At 42.7% G+C, this 17819-nt stretch overlaps 1 protein-coding gene and 5 long non-coding RNA genes across 7 annotated transcripts; 1 reads left to right on the forward strand and 5 right to left on the reverse strand.

The window, feature by feature from the left end:
* Nucleotides 1-618: 618 nt before the first annotated feature.
* Nucleotides 619-970, reverse strand: LOC121176169. The gene is made up of 3 exons (XR_005892913.1): nucleotides 947-970; nucleotides 812-848; nucleotides 619-707 (listed from the first exon to the last, which is right to left on the reverse strand). It is a non-coding gene; the product is annotated as an uncharacterized LOC121176169 (long non-coding RNA).
* A 3680-nt stretch (nucleotides 971-4650) lies between these two features.
* LOC121176167 lies at nucleotides 4651-5235 on the reverse strand. The gene is made up of 3 exons (XR_005892910.1): nucleotides 5177-5235; nucleotides 5010-5099; nucleotides 4651-4928 (listed from the first exon to the last, which is right to left on the reverse strand). It is a non-coding gene; the product is annotated as an uncharacterized LOC121176167 (long non-coding RNA).
* Nucleotides 5236-6446: 1211 nt separating this feature from the next.
* Nucleotides 6447-7058, reverse strand: LOC121176168. Of its 2 annotated transcripts, none has more exons than XR_005892911.1 (3): nucleotides 7003-7058; nucleotides 6836-6928; nucleotides 6447-6754 (listed from the first exon to the last, which is right to left on the reverse strand). It is a non-coding gene; the product is annotated as an uncharacterized LOC121176168 (long non-coding RNA). The 2 variants fall into 2 exon arrangements; XR_005892912.1 differs by having other exon boundaries at nucleotides 6836-6925; nucleotides 7003-7036.
* Nucleotides 7059-7100: 42 nt separating this feature from the next.
* On the reverse strand, nucleotides 7101-8000 carry LOC121176371. Its single transcript, XR_005892964.1, has 3 exons — nucleotides 7893-8000; nucleotides 7675-7802; nucleotides 7101-7583 (listed from the first exon to the last, which is right to left on the reverse strand). It is a non-coding gene; the product is annotated as an uncharacterized LOC121176371 (long non-coding RNA).
* A 1464-nt stretch (nucleotides 8001-9464) lies between these two features.
* napepld (N-acyl phosphatidylethanolamine phospholipase D) lies at nucleotides 9465-17219 on the forward strand. Its single transcript, XM_041029788.1, has 10 exons — nucleotides 9465-9778; nucleotides 11890-11965; nucleotides 12447-12560; nucleotides 12841-12981; nucleotides 13764-13988; nucleotides 14110-14213; nucleotides 14313-14478; nucleotides 14668-14816; nucleotides 15111-15225; nucleotides 15501-17219. The coding sequence occupies exons 1-10, from the start codon at nucleotides 9735-9737 to the stop codon at nucleotides 15630-15632; spliced, it is 1266 nt and encodes a 421-aa protein (XP_040885722.1). The 5' UTR covers nucleotides 9465-9734; the 3' UTR covers nucleotides 15633-17219.
* LOC121175910 lies at nucleotides 13840-16628 on the reverse strand. Its single transcript, XR_005892822.1, has 4 exons — nucleotides 16501-16628; nucleotides 15462-15682; nucleotides 14078-14819; nucleotides 13840-13977 (listed from the first exon to the last, which is right to left on the reverse strand). It is a non-coding gene; the product is annotated as an uncharacterized LOC121175910 (long non-coding RNA).
* Nucleotides 17220-17819: the final 600 nt, after the last annotated feature.

Raw genomic sequence — 17819 nt, forward strand, 5'->3', positions numbered from 1 at the left:
TGATCATACCAAACAAGTCAGACGTAAAGCCAACTATTACACACACATCTACTTATTTAATTCATGTCTAAAGTCAAAGTGGTAAAGCTAACACTGACCCATAAATCTAACTATTGCATCCAACACCCCGCAGTTTAAACTCTTACACTTTGGCACCCAGACACCACAGGTCAACAGCCAAAGCATACAGCTCTCTAACATAGGTTTGGTCTGTTTAAACCAAGAGTTTGTAAAACTGTCATCTAAGTGGTACATCTCACAGTTTAAAGCCTGAGAATCTGGCATCCACACAGAACAGCCTGCACTGTTTCATCTACATATTAACTATTTGTCTAAAAATGTCTGTTACCTACAACTCAAAATATTACAACTACATTTACACTCTGACAGTCCTCACAGATGACTCTAGCCACTTAAAGAATTAACTAAAAGTCCTAAACCTAAGGTTGAAATGTTAAAGTGTGGAGCCAGTCACTAAGTTTAAACATGTCACATTCTCCTAACTCCATGCAGCCTTGAAATCAGTTTGTACATCACAAAATAAACACAGACAACAAACAGACAACAAACAGACAACTGCCACTGGGTACAAATCAAGCATTTATTTGCAAACACACCCTCCACACTCCAAAAAGAGACAAAGCTCTTCACAATTCTTCCTCTTCATGGCCCAGGACACACACCAACTGCCTCTGATCCAACACTGCCTGAATTGAACACAGAAATGGAGACAGTGAGACACAAATGAACCCTGAAATGTTTAAAAACAAAAACAAGACTGAGCAATGTTGACCAACATGTTTGCTCTCACCTTGTCTCTCACTGTCCTCTCGATCAGCTGCTCCATCCTGCACAAAGAAACTAAGCATGAGCCACAGGAAGAAAGAAAATCTAACTTTGCATTTTTAAACATTTTGCAAACCTCCACATGCAGCAGGAGACCTACCTGAGCTCCTTTGACTGTGACCTCCTCCATGAGCTTCATGCCAAACTTCATCAACCTGTTAAACACAGCCACACACAGACTCACACCTACAGGCCCAAGTACAGCACCTAACCACCGAGCCACACAGCTCCATCAACAATACACAAATACTGACAGCCTCTACGTCAAGAGCCACTAACATCTAACACACACACTAAACCTACACTGACAAATAACCACAACTAAGCCTGACAACACTCAGCTACACACTTCAGCCTGCACTTCCAACACTATCTGTCCATAGGCTTCCACATATCCACAGTTGTGTCCGGATCACAACTGCATATATGCTTCCACCTACAGACAACACTGACACAACTACAAACAGTCTAAACCTAAACCGACCCCAATGCTTTTCACACGCACTGAATCCATCCACAACTAAACCCTGACAATACTCAGCACCTGGAAACAGAACAAAGCTCATCTAAACTGAGTTGAAGACAAGCCTGCACTGCCAACGCTCAGACACACTCAGACACACACACACTCAGACACACACACACACATCCACACAGAGAAATTAATGCATGCATATGTGTAGAAACACTAAACAATGTTAACCAACAGGCAACGTCTCACCTGGTCTCTCATGGCCCTCCAAATCAGCTCTGCCATCCTGCAAAAGAAACAACCAAAAAGCATCAGCACACAAACCACCTTTGATTGTTTTTATTATTATTTTTTTAATCCACTTACCACAAAGAGCTCTGACAACACACAACTGCCACAGTATGTCCCTCACTCCCACAGGATGGCGCTCTCTCCTCACCAGCAGCACCTTCACTGGCTCCACCCCACATACACCTACAAGACACACACACACAAAGTGTAAAATTAGTGCATGCATAAATGTAGAAAGACTACAATGTGGCTCTTGCTCACCTGCTCTCAAATGGTCTTCTCACTCAGCTCCTCCCTCCTGCTGAAAAACATAAACCCATTGGTTTTAGATACTAATCAAGTCAATGGTTGAACTTGTAATATTTTGCTTCACTTCCAGCTGCAGCAGGGGCCTTACCTGAGCTCCACATTGCCCATGGCCTCAAAGTTGGATCTCCACTCAGCCAGAAGCACAGAGAAAGAAACAAGGAGACATTAATGCATGCCTAAGTTTGCTTATACATCAAACACCAACTATGACACACACACACACACACACACACTAAACCCACACTGACCCCAGTGCCATCCATATAGTAACAAATACCCACAACTAAGCCTGACAATACTAAGCTACACAATACAGCCTGTGCTCCCAACACTACCTGCTGATAGGCTTCCACACATATACAGTGGTGTCCGGATCACAACTGCATATTGTGCTTCCACATACTGATGCAACAGCCTGAAAATGGCAAATGCACACTCCAAACCTAGTTAGACCCCAGTGCCCACCCCCCCACCAGAACTGATCTAAGCCCCATGTAAAGTGCATTAAAGACAAAAGCAGGAACTTCTTTCTGATTTTAATAAACACATTCTCACACTCAGACATGGATGCATGCATGCTAGTAAAAACACTGTAGAATGTGGCCTTGATGCACCTGGTCTCAAAGGGTCCTCTGGATCAGCTCACAGCCTCATCCAAGCTAGCATCCCACTCAGCCAGATGCAGCCACCTGCTGGACACAAAGGAACACAAAAAAAAACAGAAAAAAAAACAACAACAACACACACCCAACAACAACACTGCAAGATATAACTGAGTCCATCAATGCAGAAACATTGAGCAATATTGGCTAAGTTGCATCTTCTCATGGTCCTCTTGATCAGCTCCTCCATCCTGTACAACTAGAGATGTTCTCGATGCAGTATCCATCTTTTGAAGCCGAAGCGCTGCGAGACAGTGGTTTCATCGCTGCTTCAGCAGGCCTACAGTCACGTGACCACTGTTTGGTTGATGAGTGCTTGAGGTGTTTTTCCCCCCGCAGGTCTTCCACTCCGATGCAGTACACACACAGCTGCTGGGGAGTGTACACAAATGAATCTTTCAGTGTAGAAACACTGAGCAGTGTTGGCCAACATGCATCCTCATGGTTCTCTGGATCAGCAGCTCCTCCATCCTGCACAACACACAAAGAAACACACTCAGCATTAGCCATAGGTGCTAGGCAAGTCAAACACTGGAAGTTAGAACATCTCACAACACTTCCACATACAGCAGGAGGGGCTACCTGTGCTCCACACTGGCCATGGCCTCATCCAAGCTGGAGTCCCACTCAGCCAGATGCAGCTACCTGCTAAACACACACAGACAAATACATGTTTAAATGTAGAAACACTGAGCAATGTTGGCTTATGTGCTTTCTCTTACTCTCTGATGATCCTCTGGAGCAGCTCATCCTTCCTGCAGAGAAAGCTCATGCATACACACACACACATCCACACAGAGAAATTAATGCATGCATATGTGTAGAAACGCTAAACAATGTTAACCAACAGGCAACGTCTCACCTGGTCTCTCATGGCCCTCCAAATCAGCTCTGCCATCCTGCAAGAGAAACACAACCAAGAAGCATCAGCACATGAACCATCTTTGAAACGGACCTTGATTTATTTTTTTTTAATTCATTTACCACAAAGAGCTCTGACAACACACAACTGCCATGGTATGTCCCTCACTCCCACAGGATGTCGCTCTATCCTCACAAGCAGCACCTTCACTGGCTCCACCCCACGTACACCTACAAGACACACACACACACTAAGTGTAAAATTAGTGCATGCATACGTGTAGAAAGACTACAATGTGGCTCTTGCTCACCTGCTCTCAAATGGTCCTCTCACTCAGCTCCTCCCTCCTGCTGAAAAACATAAACCCATTGGTTTTAGATACTAATCAAGTCAATGGTTGAACTTGTAATATTTTGCTTCACTTCCAGCTGCAGCAGGGGCCTTACCTGAGCTCCACATTGCCCATGGCCTCAAAGTTGGATCTCCACTCAGCCAGAAGCAGCCGCACAGAGAAAGAAACAAGGAGACATTAATGCATGCCTAAGTTTGCTTATACATCAAACACCAACTATGACACACACACACACACACACACACTAAACCCACACTGACCCCAGTGCCATCCATATAGTGACAAATACCCACAACTAAGCCTGACAATACTAAGCTACACAATACAGCCTGTGCTCCCAACACTACCTGCTGATAGGCTTCCACACATATACAGTTGTGTCCGGATCACAACTGCATATTGTGCTTCCACATAGTGATGCAACAGCCTGAAAATGGCAAATGCACACTCCAAACCTAGTTAGACCCCAGTGCCCACCCCCCCAGAACTGATCTAAGCCCCATGTAAAGTGCATTAAAGACAAAAGCAGGAACTTCTTTCTGATTTTAATAAAAACACATTCTCACACTCAGACATGGATGCATGCATGCTGGTAAAAACACTGTAGAATGTGGCCTTCATGCACCTGGTCTCAAAGGGTCCTCTGGATCAGCTCACAGCCTCATCCAAGCTAGCATCCCACTCAGCCAGATGCAGCCACCTGCTGGACACAAAGGAACACAGACAAAAAAAAAAACCTGCAAGATATGAAAAAAAACCCCCAACAAACAGCAAAATACAACTGAGTCCTTCAATGTAGAAACATTGAGCAATACAGGCTAACATGCATCTTCTCATGGTCCTCTTGATCAGCTCCATCCTGCATAAATAGTGATGTTATGCTCGAAGCAGTATCCATCTTTTGAAGCAGAAGCGTTGACAGGTGTTACATCGCTGCTTCAGCAGGCCTACAGTCATGTGACCACTGTGATTGATGAGTTCTTGAGGTTTTTTCCCCCACAGGTCTTCCACTCCGATGAAGTACACACACAGCTGCTGGGGAGTGTACACAAATGAATCCTTCAGTGTAGAAACACTGAGCAGTGTTGGCCAACATGCATCCTCATGGTTCTCTGGATCAGCAGCTCCTCCATCCTGCACAACACACAAAGAAACACACTCAGCATTAACCATAGGTACTAGGCAAGTCAAACCCTTGAAGTTAAAACACCTTACCATTCAACATGCAGCAGGGGGGGCTACCTGTGCTCCACACTGGCCATGGCCTCATCCAAGCTGGAGTCCCACTCAGCCAGATGCAGCTACCTGTTAAACACACACAGACAAATACATGTTTAAATGTAGAAACACTGAGCAATGTTGGCTTATGTGCTTTCTCTTACCCTCTGATGATCCTCTGGAGCAGCTCATCCTTCCTGCAGAGAAAGCTCATACACACACACACATCCACACAGAGAAATTAATGCATGCATATGTGTAGAAACGCTAAACAATGTTAACCAACAGGCAACGTCTCACCTGGTCTCTCATGGCCCTCCAAATCAGCTCTGCCATCCTGCAAGAGAAACACAACCAAGAAGCATCAGCACATGAACCATCTTTGAAACGGACCTTGATTTATTTTTTAATTCATTTACCACAAAGAGCTCTGACAACACACAACTGCCATGGTATGTCCCTCACTCCCACAGGATGTCGCTCTATCCTCACAAGCAGCACCTTCACTGGCTCCACCCCACGTACACCTACAAGACACACACACACACAATGTAAAATTAGTGCATGCATAAGTGTAGAAAGACTACAATGTGGCTCTTGCTCACCTGCTCTCAAATGGTCCTCTCACTCAGCTCCTCCCTCCTGCTGAAAAACATAAACCCATTGGTTTTAGATACTAATCAAGTCAATGGTTGAACTTGTAATATTTTGCTTCACTTCCAGCTGCAGCAGGGGCTTTACCTGAGCTCCACATTGCCCATGGCCTCAAAGTTGGATCTCCACTCAGCCAGAAGCAGCCGCACAGAGAAAGAAACAAGGAGACATTAATGTATGCCTAAGTTTGCTTATACATCAAACACCAACTACGACACACACACACACACACACACTAAACCCACACTGACCCCAGTGCCACCCCTATAGTAACAAATACCCACAACTAAGCCTGACAATACTAAGCTACACAATACAGCCTGTGCTCCCAACACTACCTGCTGATAGGTTTCCACACATATACAGTGGTGTCCGGATCACAACTGCATATTGTGCTTCCACATACTGATGCAACAGCCTGAAAATGGCAAATGCACACTCCAAACCTGGTTAGACCCCAGTGCCCCCCCCCACCAGAACTGATCTAAGCCCCATGTAAAGTGCATTAAAGACAAAAGCAGGAACTTCCTTCTTTCTGATTTTAATAAACACATTCTCACACAGACATGGATGCATGCATGCTGGTAAAAACACTGTAGAATGTGGCCTTCATGCACCTGGTCTCAAAGGGTCCTCTGGATCAGCTCACAGCCTCATCCAAGCTAGCATCCCACTCAGCCAGATGCAGCCACCTGCTGGACACAAAGGAACACAGACAAAAAAAAAAACCTGCAAGATATGAAAAAAAAAAAACCCAACAAACAGCAAAATACAACTGAGTCCTTCAATGCAGAAACATTGAGCAATACAGGCTAACATGCATCTTCTCATGATCCTCTTGATCAGCTCCATCCTGCATAAATAGTGATGTTATGCTCGATGCAGTATCCATCTTTTGAAGGAGAAGCGTTGACAGGTGTTCCATCTCTGCTTCAGCAGGCCTACAGGCACGTGACCACTGTGATTGATGAGTTCTTGAGGTCCCCCCCCCCCCCCCCGCAGATCTTCCACTCCTATGAAGTACACACACGGCTGCTGGGGAGTGTACACATATGCATATGGTTCTCTGGATCAGCAGCTCCTCCATCCTGCACAACACACAAAGAAACACACTCAACATTAACCATAGGTACTAGGCAAGTCAAACCCCTGAAGTTAAAACACCTTACCATTCAACATGCAGCAGGGGGGGCTACCTGTGCTCCACACTGGCCATGGCCTCATCCAAGCTAGAGTCCCACTCAGCCAGATGCAGCTACCTGCTAAACACACACAGACAAATACATGTTTAAATGTAGAAACACTGAGCAATGTTGGCTTATGTGCTTTCTCTTACCCTCTGATGATCCTCTGGAGCAGCTCATCCTTCCTGCAGAGAAAGCTCATACACACACACGCGCACACACACAGGCTTTGGATATTAAACCTGGAGTTTTAAACATTCTGCAACACTTCAAGGTGCAGCTAATGGCCTACCTCAGGAACACACACTGCTGAACACACACCCTACACCGACAACACAACACGCAACTCAACCCGTACTGCCAACACTATCTGCTTCCACATATACACAGTTGTGTCCGGATCACAACTGCATTTATGCTTCCACAGACCGACAACACCGACGAAACGGCCCAGCAAAAGCAAACGCGCGCTCCAAACATAAGCAGGCCCGAGTGCCTTCCACACACTGAATCCATCCACAACTAAGCCCTGCCAACACTTGGCCAGTCCCTAACTCCAAAGCGGCTGTACTGGTTACAAAGTCCATCTCAACCGAGCTAAAGACGCAAGCCTGCACCTCCAACACTCAGATCACACACACACACACGTAAGTGTAGAGCCGATGAGCGAAGCCAAGCGCGGTGCCTCTTTCCCAAACGGTCGCGGCTGCTCCGCTGGATCCCTTAGTCCGTCCTGCGGAAACCCGGCACATAATCAAACATGTTAGCCTCTGATCAATAATCCACTCAAGCTTTGTATTTTAAACGTTCCGCGTGGGCCTTACCTGGCCTCCGCGTCAGCCATTTTACCTCTGGCGTGCTCCGGACAGGTGAACCGCCTGTCTCTGGCCCACGCCGAAGTTCCAGCTCCACTAGGCCTGAATCGTCTCTCTGCTCTCAGCCACAGCTTTCACTGTGCACCAGAAAGGGCAATAACAACCTGTTAAACATGAACACAGGCTTCCTCTGTCTACAGATAACGAGCTCAGTTCGATCCACTTACCAGAAAAAGAGCTTGGACAAAGCTAAACTTTACCGACGCCTCCCGTATTTCACGGGAGACTCGAGCCAGCCGCACCTGACATAAAATTCTGCCCTGCTATTGGCTGAGCCCTCTCCTCCTCGGTCACATGGGTTTGATTAGCGAATGGGCGACAGGTGCGACTGATTTTTGGCGCGGCTCAAACTGGACTCTGATTGGACGGGACTGATAGGTTAAGTGGTAGGAGGGACCTGCGGTGACTGCCCTCATAAAGCAGCAGTAACGTTTGAATCTGGGTCCAACACAGAACAGGTGTTTGAAATGATCACAAATTGCCAGGGGTTCACTTTCAGTCTGACTCCATGGCTTTAAGCATTAAAGACTTCAATCAGAATCAGTTTTATTGGCCGAATTTATGCAAACAAACAAGGAATTTGACTTCAGTTTTCCTTTGCTCTCAGGCACTACAGAACAACAACACAACCAACAGAACAACTACTTTTTTCCCACAAATACCAATAGTGCAATGGGTCAGTCTGAATCTGGATTATGCAAATATACATATACATATATATATCATATAAGGTGTGTTCAAAAGCAAAGCCAACCAGTGAATCTTCTGTCAATTGTCTTCCAACATGGTCATTATAACCATGTCACAATATGAAGTTTACCAAAAGTTCCCTACTTCAAACGGCCACAGTGAATTTCTTTCAAAGGTGTGTGTCACCTGTGGCCTTCCCATCACAATTACTCAGCAAAATCTCCAGTTATGCTTTTGTTCCGCACATACACACAGAGTGAGGTCTCAGTAGAAAGAGCTCACTTGATTTCACTTTTATTAGTGTTTAAGGTTCATGAGGCATGTCTCATTGTTTCAGTTCATGCAGAGTAAAACTGCCAAATCCATTCGACAGTCCTCATTGGGAAATGTGTCTTCAAAACAGTTAAGAAATATCAAGAGGCAACACAACAGAGTTTATTTGGACTTTTACACACATAATAAAGACCTCAAAACAAATAAAAGCTCATTAAAAGACATCAAACATAGGCGACAAGAAGGGCCAACAAGCCACAGACACAGAAAGTGAACCTGCCCAACAGAATTTAACTGACATAAGATAAGATAGCACTTTATTGATCCCACAGCAGGGAAATTCACTTGTTAACCAGCTCACAAGCAAAAACAGGAGAAAAGAAAAGGATAAAGTGCAGAAGTGTGAATGTGATTCAAGTATAAGGAACAATGTGCAAAAAATAGTATTTACAATCTAAAGAAAAAGGAAAGTTACCAAAAAAAAACAGTACACAAAATACAAAAACAGTAAAACTAGTAAAAACTGGCAATATATACACGAGATTATTATAAATAAAGAACAGTAGGTGGCGAAAATCCTGCAGCCGACAGGCATATTGTATTTCAGGCATATTGTATTTTACCCTTTGTGACTATTGTAGTGTGTTTGCAGTTATATATAAAGATTAAATTAAAAAAAAAAAAAAAAAAAAAAAAAAAAAAGGAAAGGGGGAAAAAAAAAGTGCCTGTAGTCATACCGGGAGTTTCTCATGCGGTCACGTGATCAGAGGGTTTTTCACCGACGTCAGAGCTGGTACCGACTAATGTTCCTCACCGTCCTGCTGCAGGACTTCAACTCCTCGTCTTACCTTTTTATACAGACATCATACCGACAGCTTTTACTGCAGCTTTCAAGTTTCCACTCGACATATGCACTAAAACATACGTTACAGTAATGTAAACTGCATTGGAAATGCTCTGCGAACCGTAACAGCGACTGTTAACGTTGCCCAGCTCGCACTGAAACGGCATATGGCTAACGTAAATGCACCGAACATGTCTGGTCGATGAGAAAACAACCGGTGGTATTCTGTTGCTTTCAACTTTTCAGGTGAGTTGGCTGAAAATAGTCATCGCTGGCATGATGTGTAGCATGTCACGACGCTTGTGGTGCTCGACATTGAGTGTGCGGTGGCCTTATGGTTCCCCCAGTGGCAGTTTAATCTCTGTTTTATGCCATCACTATTGTTCCCCAAGGGACACATTTTGCTTGGCAAGACTTTTTGTTGTTGTTAAAATGTGCTGCTTTGTTACTACATTTCCTGCTTTTTATTTGATTAAAAAAAAAAAAGAAGTTAATCATGTAAAAGTAAATAATATAGCATATGTTTGCAGCCTGTTTATCTGTCAACGTTGTTTCTGGTTTCTTTCCTGTCTGAGCCAATATCTGTTAACACATTTTAAAGAGGAAATAGTTGAAGAGTAGGTTAGGTAAGTTGAGACTCGTATATCATTTGAATTGACAGTCAGTGTTGCTGGGACCAGACTAATTCTTGCCCAGACCTGTGTGTGTAAGAGAGAGATCATAATAGCAATTTTATCATTGATTTGTTTGCTTCATTTTAGACTTACTGTGAACTGTTTTCAGGAGGAGAATATGTGCTGGATAAATGTGATTATCTTTAATTTTTTTGCCTATACAGGTGGTGTATAATCGGGTCGTGTGTTTCTCTTTAAAGAGCTGCGGGACAACCCTAATTTAACTTAACTACAGAGATGAGAGAGAGTCTGACTTGAGGCTGTGTTTGTTGTTTGTATGACCACATCAGGCACGCTGCCTCGCTACATAGATCTTTGTTTTGGTTGTTGTCCACAGAGCTCCTTTGTTGTCCCAGTGTCTGTGTGTAGTGTGCAGTTAAAGTCCATTCATGAAGCTGAGTGCATCATCAGGATGCCATAGCTGTAATGTATGGAGTTCCCCAAAGGGGACAAGTGCACAGTTGGATATTGTTGTATTATTGCATCAATACATTGGTGTAGAAAAAAAATCCTCATCCATATGAAGACACCATCACAGCCCTCTCCTCAATCAATATGGGATAGCAATGCATTTTTCCTAGTGCATTTTCTCATGACGTTTAAGTGTATGAAGGAGTCATTCACGAGTGGATAGTACTTAGTAAGGGTGTGTACTGCACTGTGATTGCTGTAGTGTAGATAATGGCAGGATAAGGAAGGGCTGTGATTAAATTTTCTTTGGAAAGTGTGTAGGTGCCAACATCAGTTTGTGCGTCTAGTAAATGTAGGTATTTCTTCTCTTACCTCCCTAAACTGAAATGTCACATTGCCTTTTTTTAAAAAAAAATTTCAACTTTCAGCAGAAGGTATAATTCCCTTGAGTCACACATTCAGCCCAGGATTCATATTGGAGAAATGTGTGGTGGTGTTTTTTTGTTTGTTTTTTTTTAACCCTGGGTCAGCTCTGCTGTAGAGCAGGCCTGCAGCTTAGTGGAGGGCTCAGCTCAAAGTTGTTAAAACTGCACCACAATTTTCGAGTTCGATTACAGTCTGTCCTTATCTCTTGGGTTTGATAATTAATGGGAACTTTTTTTTTAGGGAATTCCTTTGCATTTTTTGTATCCTGCTTGCCTGCATACATCAATATGATAGTTACTTCCTAATCAGTATTACACAAGAGTAAAAACACTACTGTTTGTGTCACAGCAACTAGGGAACTCGTGTCTTAATCTTTCCTGAGAACAGTGTGTTAGAGATAAAAAGTAATGTTACAGCTGAGACATTAGCTCGTCTAGCATGGTAAAACAAATTTCAGCCACAGAATTTCGTGCACTCTGGAAGCACTAAAATGTCACATCTGATAACAGTTTGGTTTGAATACAGTGAAGCTGATCCTGCTCTGTTTGATTTCCATCTTTCCGTTTCATATGCAAACTATTATGGTTTAACTGTCAGCCCTTTAATGTGCTGTTAGCATTGCAGTAGCAGTTACGGTGAGTGAAAGGACCCCGCTTGTGACTTGGCTGTTAGTGTGAATGTGTAATGCTATCCCAGTCCTCAGCAGCGTCTGGCGTTCCTTTAAGCAAGACATGTGAGCCCTGGCTGCACCAGAAAAGCACTTTGAGGGCCAAAACTGTGGTTGTGCTGACTGTGAAGCAGCTTCTAAGTATGTTGTAAAAGTGTGTGTGTGTGTCTTCACGCTAGGTGTGGTGGTGTGCCCATGGAGAAGCCATCATCTTCAGGCAAAGCAGCACTGGAGGAGCGAAAAGGTTTGGTGGAGGTAATGCATCCTGCTCATCAACTTCAGATTAAATGGTGCGAAGTACCAAGTTCCTAAACTCATTTTGGAGAATCCTGTTTTGACTGGGGATATCTGCTGCTGTCCACTGTCCAAATATGGTCAAAAAGATGCTATCAAGGGCTGAAGATGGACATTTTCAACTGCAGACATTTTGACTTGTCATAGCAGGAAAAGTACAAATGTTACTACTCAGACTAATGATAGCTCAGTTCCATCAAGTGTCCCAGTAAACCATTCCAGAATTCACCTGTTATCAGAGTTAATTATTACATCTTTGCTTTTCCTACAATGACATGTCCAAATGTTTGCTTTGAAAAGGATCCAAGTCACTGCCGTTTAGGACACGTGATACCTGTTAAAGGGGAACTGTGCCGATTTTATACATACAAGTTTTAATCTATGTAACATTAAATTAAATTGACCCCATGACTGACTGTGTGTGTTTGTACTGCTACTGCAGGATGGTGGAGTGCTGAGAGGTGCTGAAGGTGGAGAGGTGGATCCTCAGACCCCGAGGAAGAGCAGCTCCTCCCGCTCCTCCCGCAAGAGCTTCCGTCTGGACTATCGGTTGGAGGTAAAAGCTCAACTTCCATCATCCTTCTGTCTCCTTTAACTTTCTTCACTACCTGAAACACACACACTTGCTCTTCTTCTTCCTCCTTTACCTCAACTACTCCTCAAATCTTTTTCATTTTCATAAACTCTCTCTCCAGTTCTTTAACAACTGTATTATTATTTTTTAATCTCTAAACTCTAATCTGACTTTTCAAATTACTTTCTATAACAATCGCTCTTCCTTTGCAGTACATGGCTGAAAAGGTGGCTAAAATGCCATTGTTTACTTTTGATTGCAGGAGGAAGTGACAAAGTCCTGTCGAGACAAACATGGCCGCTGGACCAACCCCTGGTCCACATGGCGGTTCCCTTCCTACTCAGTGCTGCTCAGATTCTTGTTTTTGGATAAAAATAACAGCAATGTACCAACTTCTAAAGAGGTGGGTAATTATTGGACTAAAATTTTAGTTTGCTATTGACCACACTTTTGGCTTTGTTACATAACATCACAAATAATTCAAGTTCCAATAGAGCATCACTACATGATTAGTGTCAGATTTATTTATTTATAATGTAAAAATTGGAATTTTTTACATTATCATCATGTTTTAAATATAACCATCGCTCACAGTGAGCTGAGTTAAATACGTTACATTTTCCTGTTTAAAAGTTATGGAACACATTTGTCAAAGCCTATTTAAGATTTTACTTGTATTATCCTTGTAGTGATTCGCATTATGAGCTCTCCTTTCTCACTTCTGTTTGTAGAAACATTTCCTTTTGTCGACTCTCACAGCCCACAGTATTTATAGCAAGTACTGGAAACCTTTCTGAGCTCAGTGGGGGCTTAACAGGCTTCAAAGGCTGCTTTCACCCAGCAATAGAAAACTCTTTAACCCCTTATTTGCACAGAGTGCACAGTGTTTTGTTGTTGTTGTATAAAACCTAGAAAAATCAGCAAACTAATCAACTACCTGAGAGGTCACAGGTCAAAACTACAATGACTGAAAGGAAGTTTCTTTAAACATACAGTATGTAAGGATGTAGCCTTGTAAGCTACACATATAAATAATATATATAGAGAAATTAAACTTCAAGTCATACAAAAAGCTTTTAGCGTAGAGTCTGTAAACAAAAGCAGAATCCGACTGAAACACCCTGTGTTTCTACCTTCTTTCCTCTGTCCACCTCCTTCTGTTGCTGGTCCATCCTCTTCCTCCAGGCCCTGGACAGCGAGCTCCCAGTGATGGAACCGTACTTTGTCAAGAGCCCAGACCTCTCTGACACTGGTCCAGGTCTGAGAGTCACCTGGCTGGGTCACGCCACAGTTCTGGTGGAAATGGACGGACTGAATATTCTGACAGACCCAGTCTTCAGCCAGAGGGCCTCGCCTTTCCAGTTCATGGGGCCGAAAAGGTACAGAGGGCCTCCCTGCACTGTGGAACAGGTTGAGTACTTTTTATTTTTTCTTATTTCAGCAGATTCCTTTTATTAAAATAATAACAAGCACAATTAATTAATTTGAGTCCTTCCTACCTTTGTTTTCTCTTGTCTTCTCCTGCCAACAGCTGCCCAGGATCGATGCTGTCGTCATCAGTCATTCTCATTATGACCATCTGGATTCTGGATCTGTGGCCAGCCTGAACACACGCTTTGGAGGGGAGCTACGCTGGTACGTGTGGTGAATTTATGGGTAGTTGCTGTTTTGATTGGCATCCACACTCTGCCACATTTATAGTAAGACTAAGTAAGACCAGCGTGTGGTTTGTAGGTTCGTGCCCCTGGGTTTGATGGACTGGTTGGTGAAAATGGGCTGTGAGAATGTGATGGAGCTGGACTGGTGGGAGGAGAACTGTGTCCCGGGCCATGACGACGTGACATTTGTCTGTACACCATCGCAGCACTGGAGCAAACGCACAGCTCTGGATGATAACAAGGTAATTATTGATTAGAATGATTTGTAATCACAGAGTAGACTGCAGCTTTAATAATGGTGCTTATTTGGACAATTACATTGATTGTACAGTTCGAAGTCTTTTTTTGTAATTTAAACAGTTTTAAATTGTTTGAATTCAGAACAGGTTCAGTCCATAAAAACATGTCCTTTCTCTCTCTCTGTCTTTCAGTCTTTATGGGGCAGCTGGTCTGTTTTGGGTCCGGACCATCGATTCTTCTTCGCTGGTGATACTGGCTACTGCTCTTCCTTCCAGGAGATAGGACGACGCTTTGGACCATTTGACCTCGCAGCGATCCCCATCGGAGCGTACCTGCCCAGGTCCTGTACATAAAGTGTGATGACACTCATTGACATAATGCATTCCCTGGTCCCTGACTCTACCCTGAACCTGAAATCACATCTTAACTGTAAAACAGCTTTTTAAAAGTTGTGATAACTGGCCAAAATGTCCTCACAGCCATAGAAAGACATGTATACACACACACACAGTGTCCACTTTATTAAGTACACCTGTATAATCACCTCTATAATCTATTATCTCAAGATAATATAGTTCAGTGCAACACCACCTTTAACTATGACGTATAACATTAGAATATTTCTGTTTTTCAGGGATGTGATGCAGGGGCAGCATGTGGATCCAGAGGAGGCAGTTCAGATTCACCAGGACCTTCAGGCCAAACAGTCTGTGGCCATTCACTGGGGGACCTTTGCGCTTGCCTATGAGGTAATGATATAAATAGATGGGGAGGGAGACCAAGCAGCAGCACACCAGACTTGACTCATTTAATCAACTGATCTCAGTCTTCAAACAGTTGATTGGTCAAACTGTGTGCTCTTGACTGGTTGGAACAAAAACCTGCAGCCACATGGCCCTTTGTGGAACAGTTTGGACACCTCTGCTCTACAACATGTAGCACTGAGATAAAAAGAGAACCTGTTTAAAAAGTTTTTAATACTCACCTTTTTTTTTTCTTTCCCTCTGGTCCCTCCTTTGTCCAGTACTACATGGAGCCACCGCTTCGTCTCAGAGAGGCCCTGGAACAGAAGGGGTTGAAACCAGAATCCTTCTTCACCTTGCATCATGGGGAGTCTCGCCTCATAACCTCACAGGAAGGAGACGTCTTTGACTGATGGCCATCCTCTCTGCAGCGATCGTGCGCTGAGATACCGTAGATTTGTGTCTGTAACAAAGAGCAGAACATTTTTATTAAATATAGATGGACTTCAATAGTTAAAGTATGTGATGTGTATGCAGCTTTTTCCCAAGTGAAAATTAAACATGTTCAATACTGTTTACATCCTGAGTGTTTACCCTGCCATCACATGGTCACTGGTGAACATTACAGCGTAGACGAGAAGTGACTCCACTCAAAAGCAATTAGATCTGTTCAGTTTACACAAAAAACATTTTCTTAATTCTTAAAAGCAAAAATTAGCTCAGTGAATGTGGTATGAAAAGTTGAAAAAACGTAATACTTAGATGAATAAAATCTACTTCAATTCTCTTAATGTTAACACTGAAAAATAAGCACATGTATCAGGAAAAAGAAATTGCTGTTTTTGAAATCCCAAAGAAGAATAATTGCATTTAGAACATTTTCTGCAGTGTGTGATAACTTGTATTTTGGTGCACATTAATTTGAGAAGCTTTTGTAGTCTGCACCTTTAAGCCCTGACAAGGACAAATTTCTGGCAGATGCAATGTTCCAGACCAGAGGAGTGAGTTAAAAACCACTGAAAAGAAAAGCCTGCTTGTTCATGCCTTTGGGTTTGTGGAAACTTACTCATCAATTGACCAAAATGTGACCAGAATTCTATTTCTGACTTTCTGAACATCAACAAATCAGAATTAAAAATAGTTGAGATGCAACAAGAATTAAACTCACTTGGAGTAAATGACTCTGGTCTGAAGTTACTTAAGTAACCAGCGCTCTTAAATTTAAATATAAACGTAGGTAATGTTTGTGCACAGGGAGGAGTGTAGAGTTGAATGACAAACCTTCACTGTGAAGCTGGGCAGGAGACTGCAGGCAGTGTGATGCAGCTTCATATTCACACACAGCTGGACACCGCTTCTCGAGGGCTGTAATATCAAAGAGAAAATAAAGTATAAGAAAGTTATTTAGACTAATGATTTTCAAGGACTGGTGCTAATGTCACACTACAGTACTGTCTTTTTCTGCAGAATGTATTCTGGCCAACCCCAAACTACACAAGACACAAAAAAAAAAAGTGCTAGAAGAACTTATATTTTGTCTGTGATATAAATACCTGTGTGCTTCTAGAAAATGCAGCTGAAATCTTGTTAGATTTATGCACAAGTTGAGCTGGGTTCAACTTCATGCACTGCAGATACTGTGCATTGTTCCTGCATCACACATTTGCTTTTGATGAGCTGAAACCACAGCATATTTTTTTCTTTTAAATCAGTGTGATCATCCACATTTGCACTTCTTAGAACTTCAGTTAACAGATGTGTTTGCTTCCGTTAGCAACGGCAGAACGATTAGTTAGTGCTCAATTCAAATGATTTGAATTTTTTTTTTGTTTTTATTTTTAATGCCATAGCTTTAAGGCCAATCTGTAAGAACAGGTAACAGCACAATGTTGAGTTAATTTAATAGCCTGCTTAGAATTACATGGTCAAACAGGGCCAGCTGTGGTTTAGTTTGGGTCTGTGTCAATGAATTTCCCATTAAATATACCTTGTATTTCAAATGCGTTTGTTTTGTGTTGTTCTTGTTGTCAGCGGCATTTAGAGCACCACAACCCAAGGAAAATACAGTTGGAAAATATATTGTGTGACAACTAATTGCCCCTGTGCTGAGCGTCAAATTTATTTTAAAGCAGCAAGGATATTCAAGCCATTATGTGAAAATCCGTTTCTAAATTTGGCAAAGAGTGGTTGCACTTATAAAGAAATAAATAAAAATAATAATTAAAAAAAAATACTGGCAGACAGAAACCGGCAACAATTAAGTAGATTTTACAATAAATAATAATGAACATGAGCAAAAAATATATTCTAACCTTTAGATTGTGTATTTTTATTGGCCTGAGTATAAAAAACACCGTGTACACTGACAAAACATGTGCTACGTGTAGTGTCAGGTCAGGTGCGTTGCGCCAAACATACTTCTGATTAAAGCAAGTCTCAAGAAGATAAAAATAACTTTACTGCTTAACTGAATTCAGGCCAGAACATCTACGACTCAGACACTGATCGCATCTGATGCATCACTGTTTTCTACCTGTTGTGTTATTGACTTTAATTAGCGTACAGCAAATTACACACGCGATGTACAGAGTGTACTCTGC

Source organism: Toxotes jaculatrix, chromosome 22 (genome assembly GCF_017976425.1).
Source record: "Toxotes jaculatrix isolate fToxJac2 chromosome 22, fToxJac2.pri, whole genome shotgun sequence".
NCBI lineage: Eukaryota > Metazoa > Chordata > Actinopteri > Toxotidae > Toxotes > Toxotes jaculatrix.

What these genes read in the sequence shown, in the direction of transcription:
- napepld (XM_041029788.1), top strand. Translation starts at nt 9,735, where the DNA reads ATGAGAAAACAACCGGTGGTATTCTGTTGCTTTCAACTTTTCAG. An exon ending in CAGCTCTGGATGATAACAAG is followed by an intron (nt 14,479 to 14,667) that starts GTAATTATTGAT and finishes TCTGTCTTTCAG; the next exon opens with TCTTTATGGGGCAGCTGGTC. An exon ending in CCTTTGCGCTTGCCTATGAG is followed by an intron (nt 15,226 to 15,500) that starts GTAATGATATAA and finishes TCCTTTGTCCAG; the next exon opens with TACTACATGGAGCCACCGCT.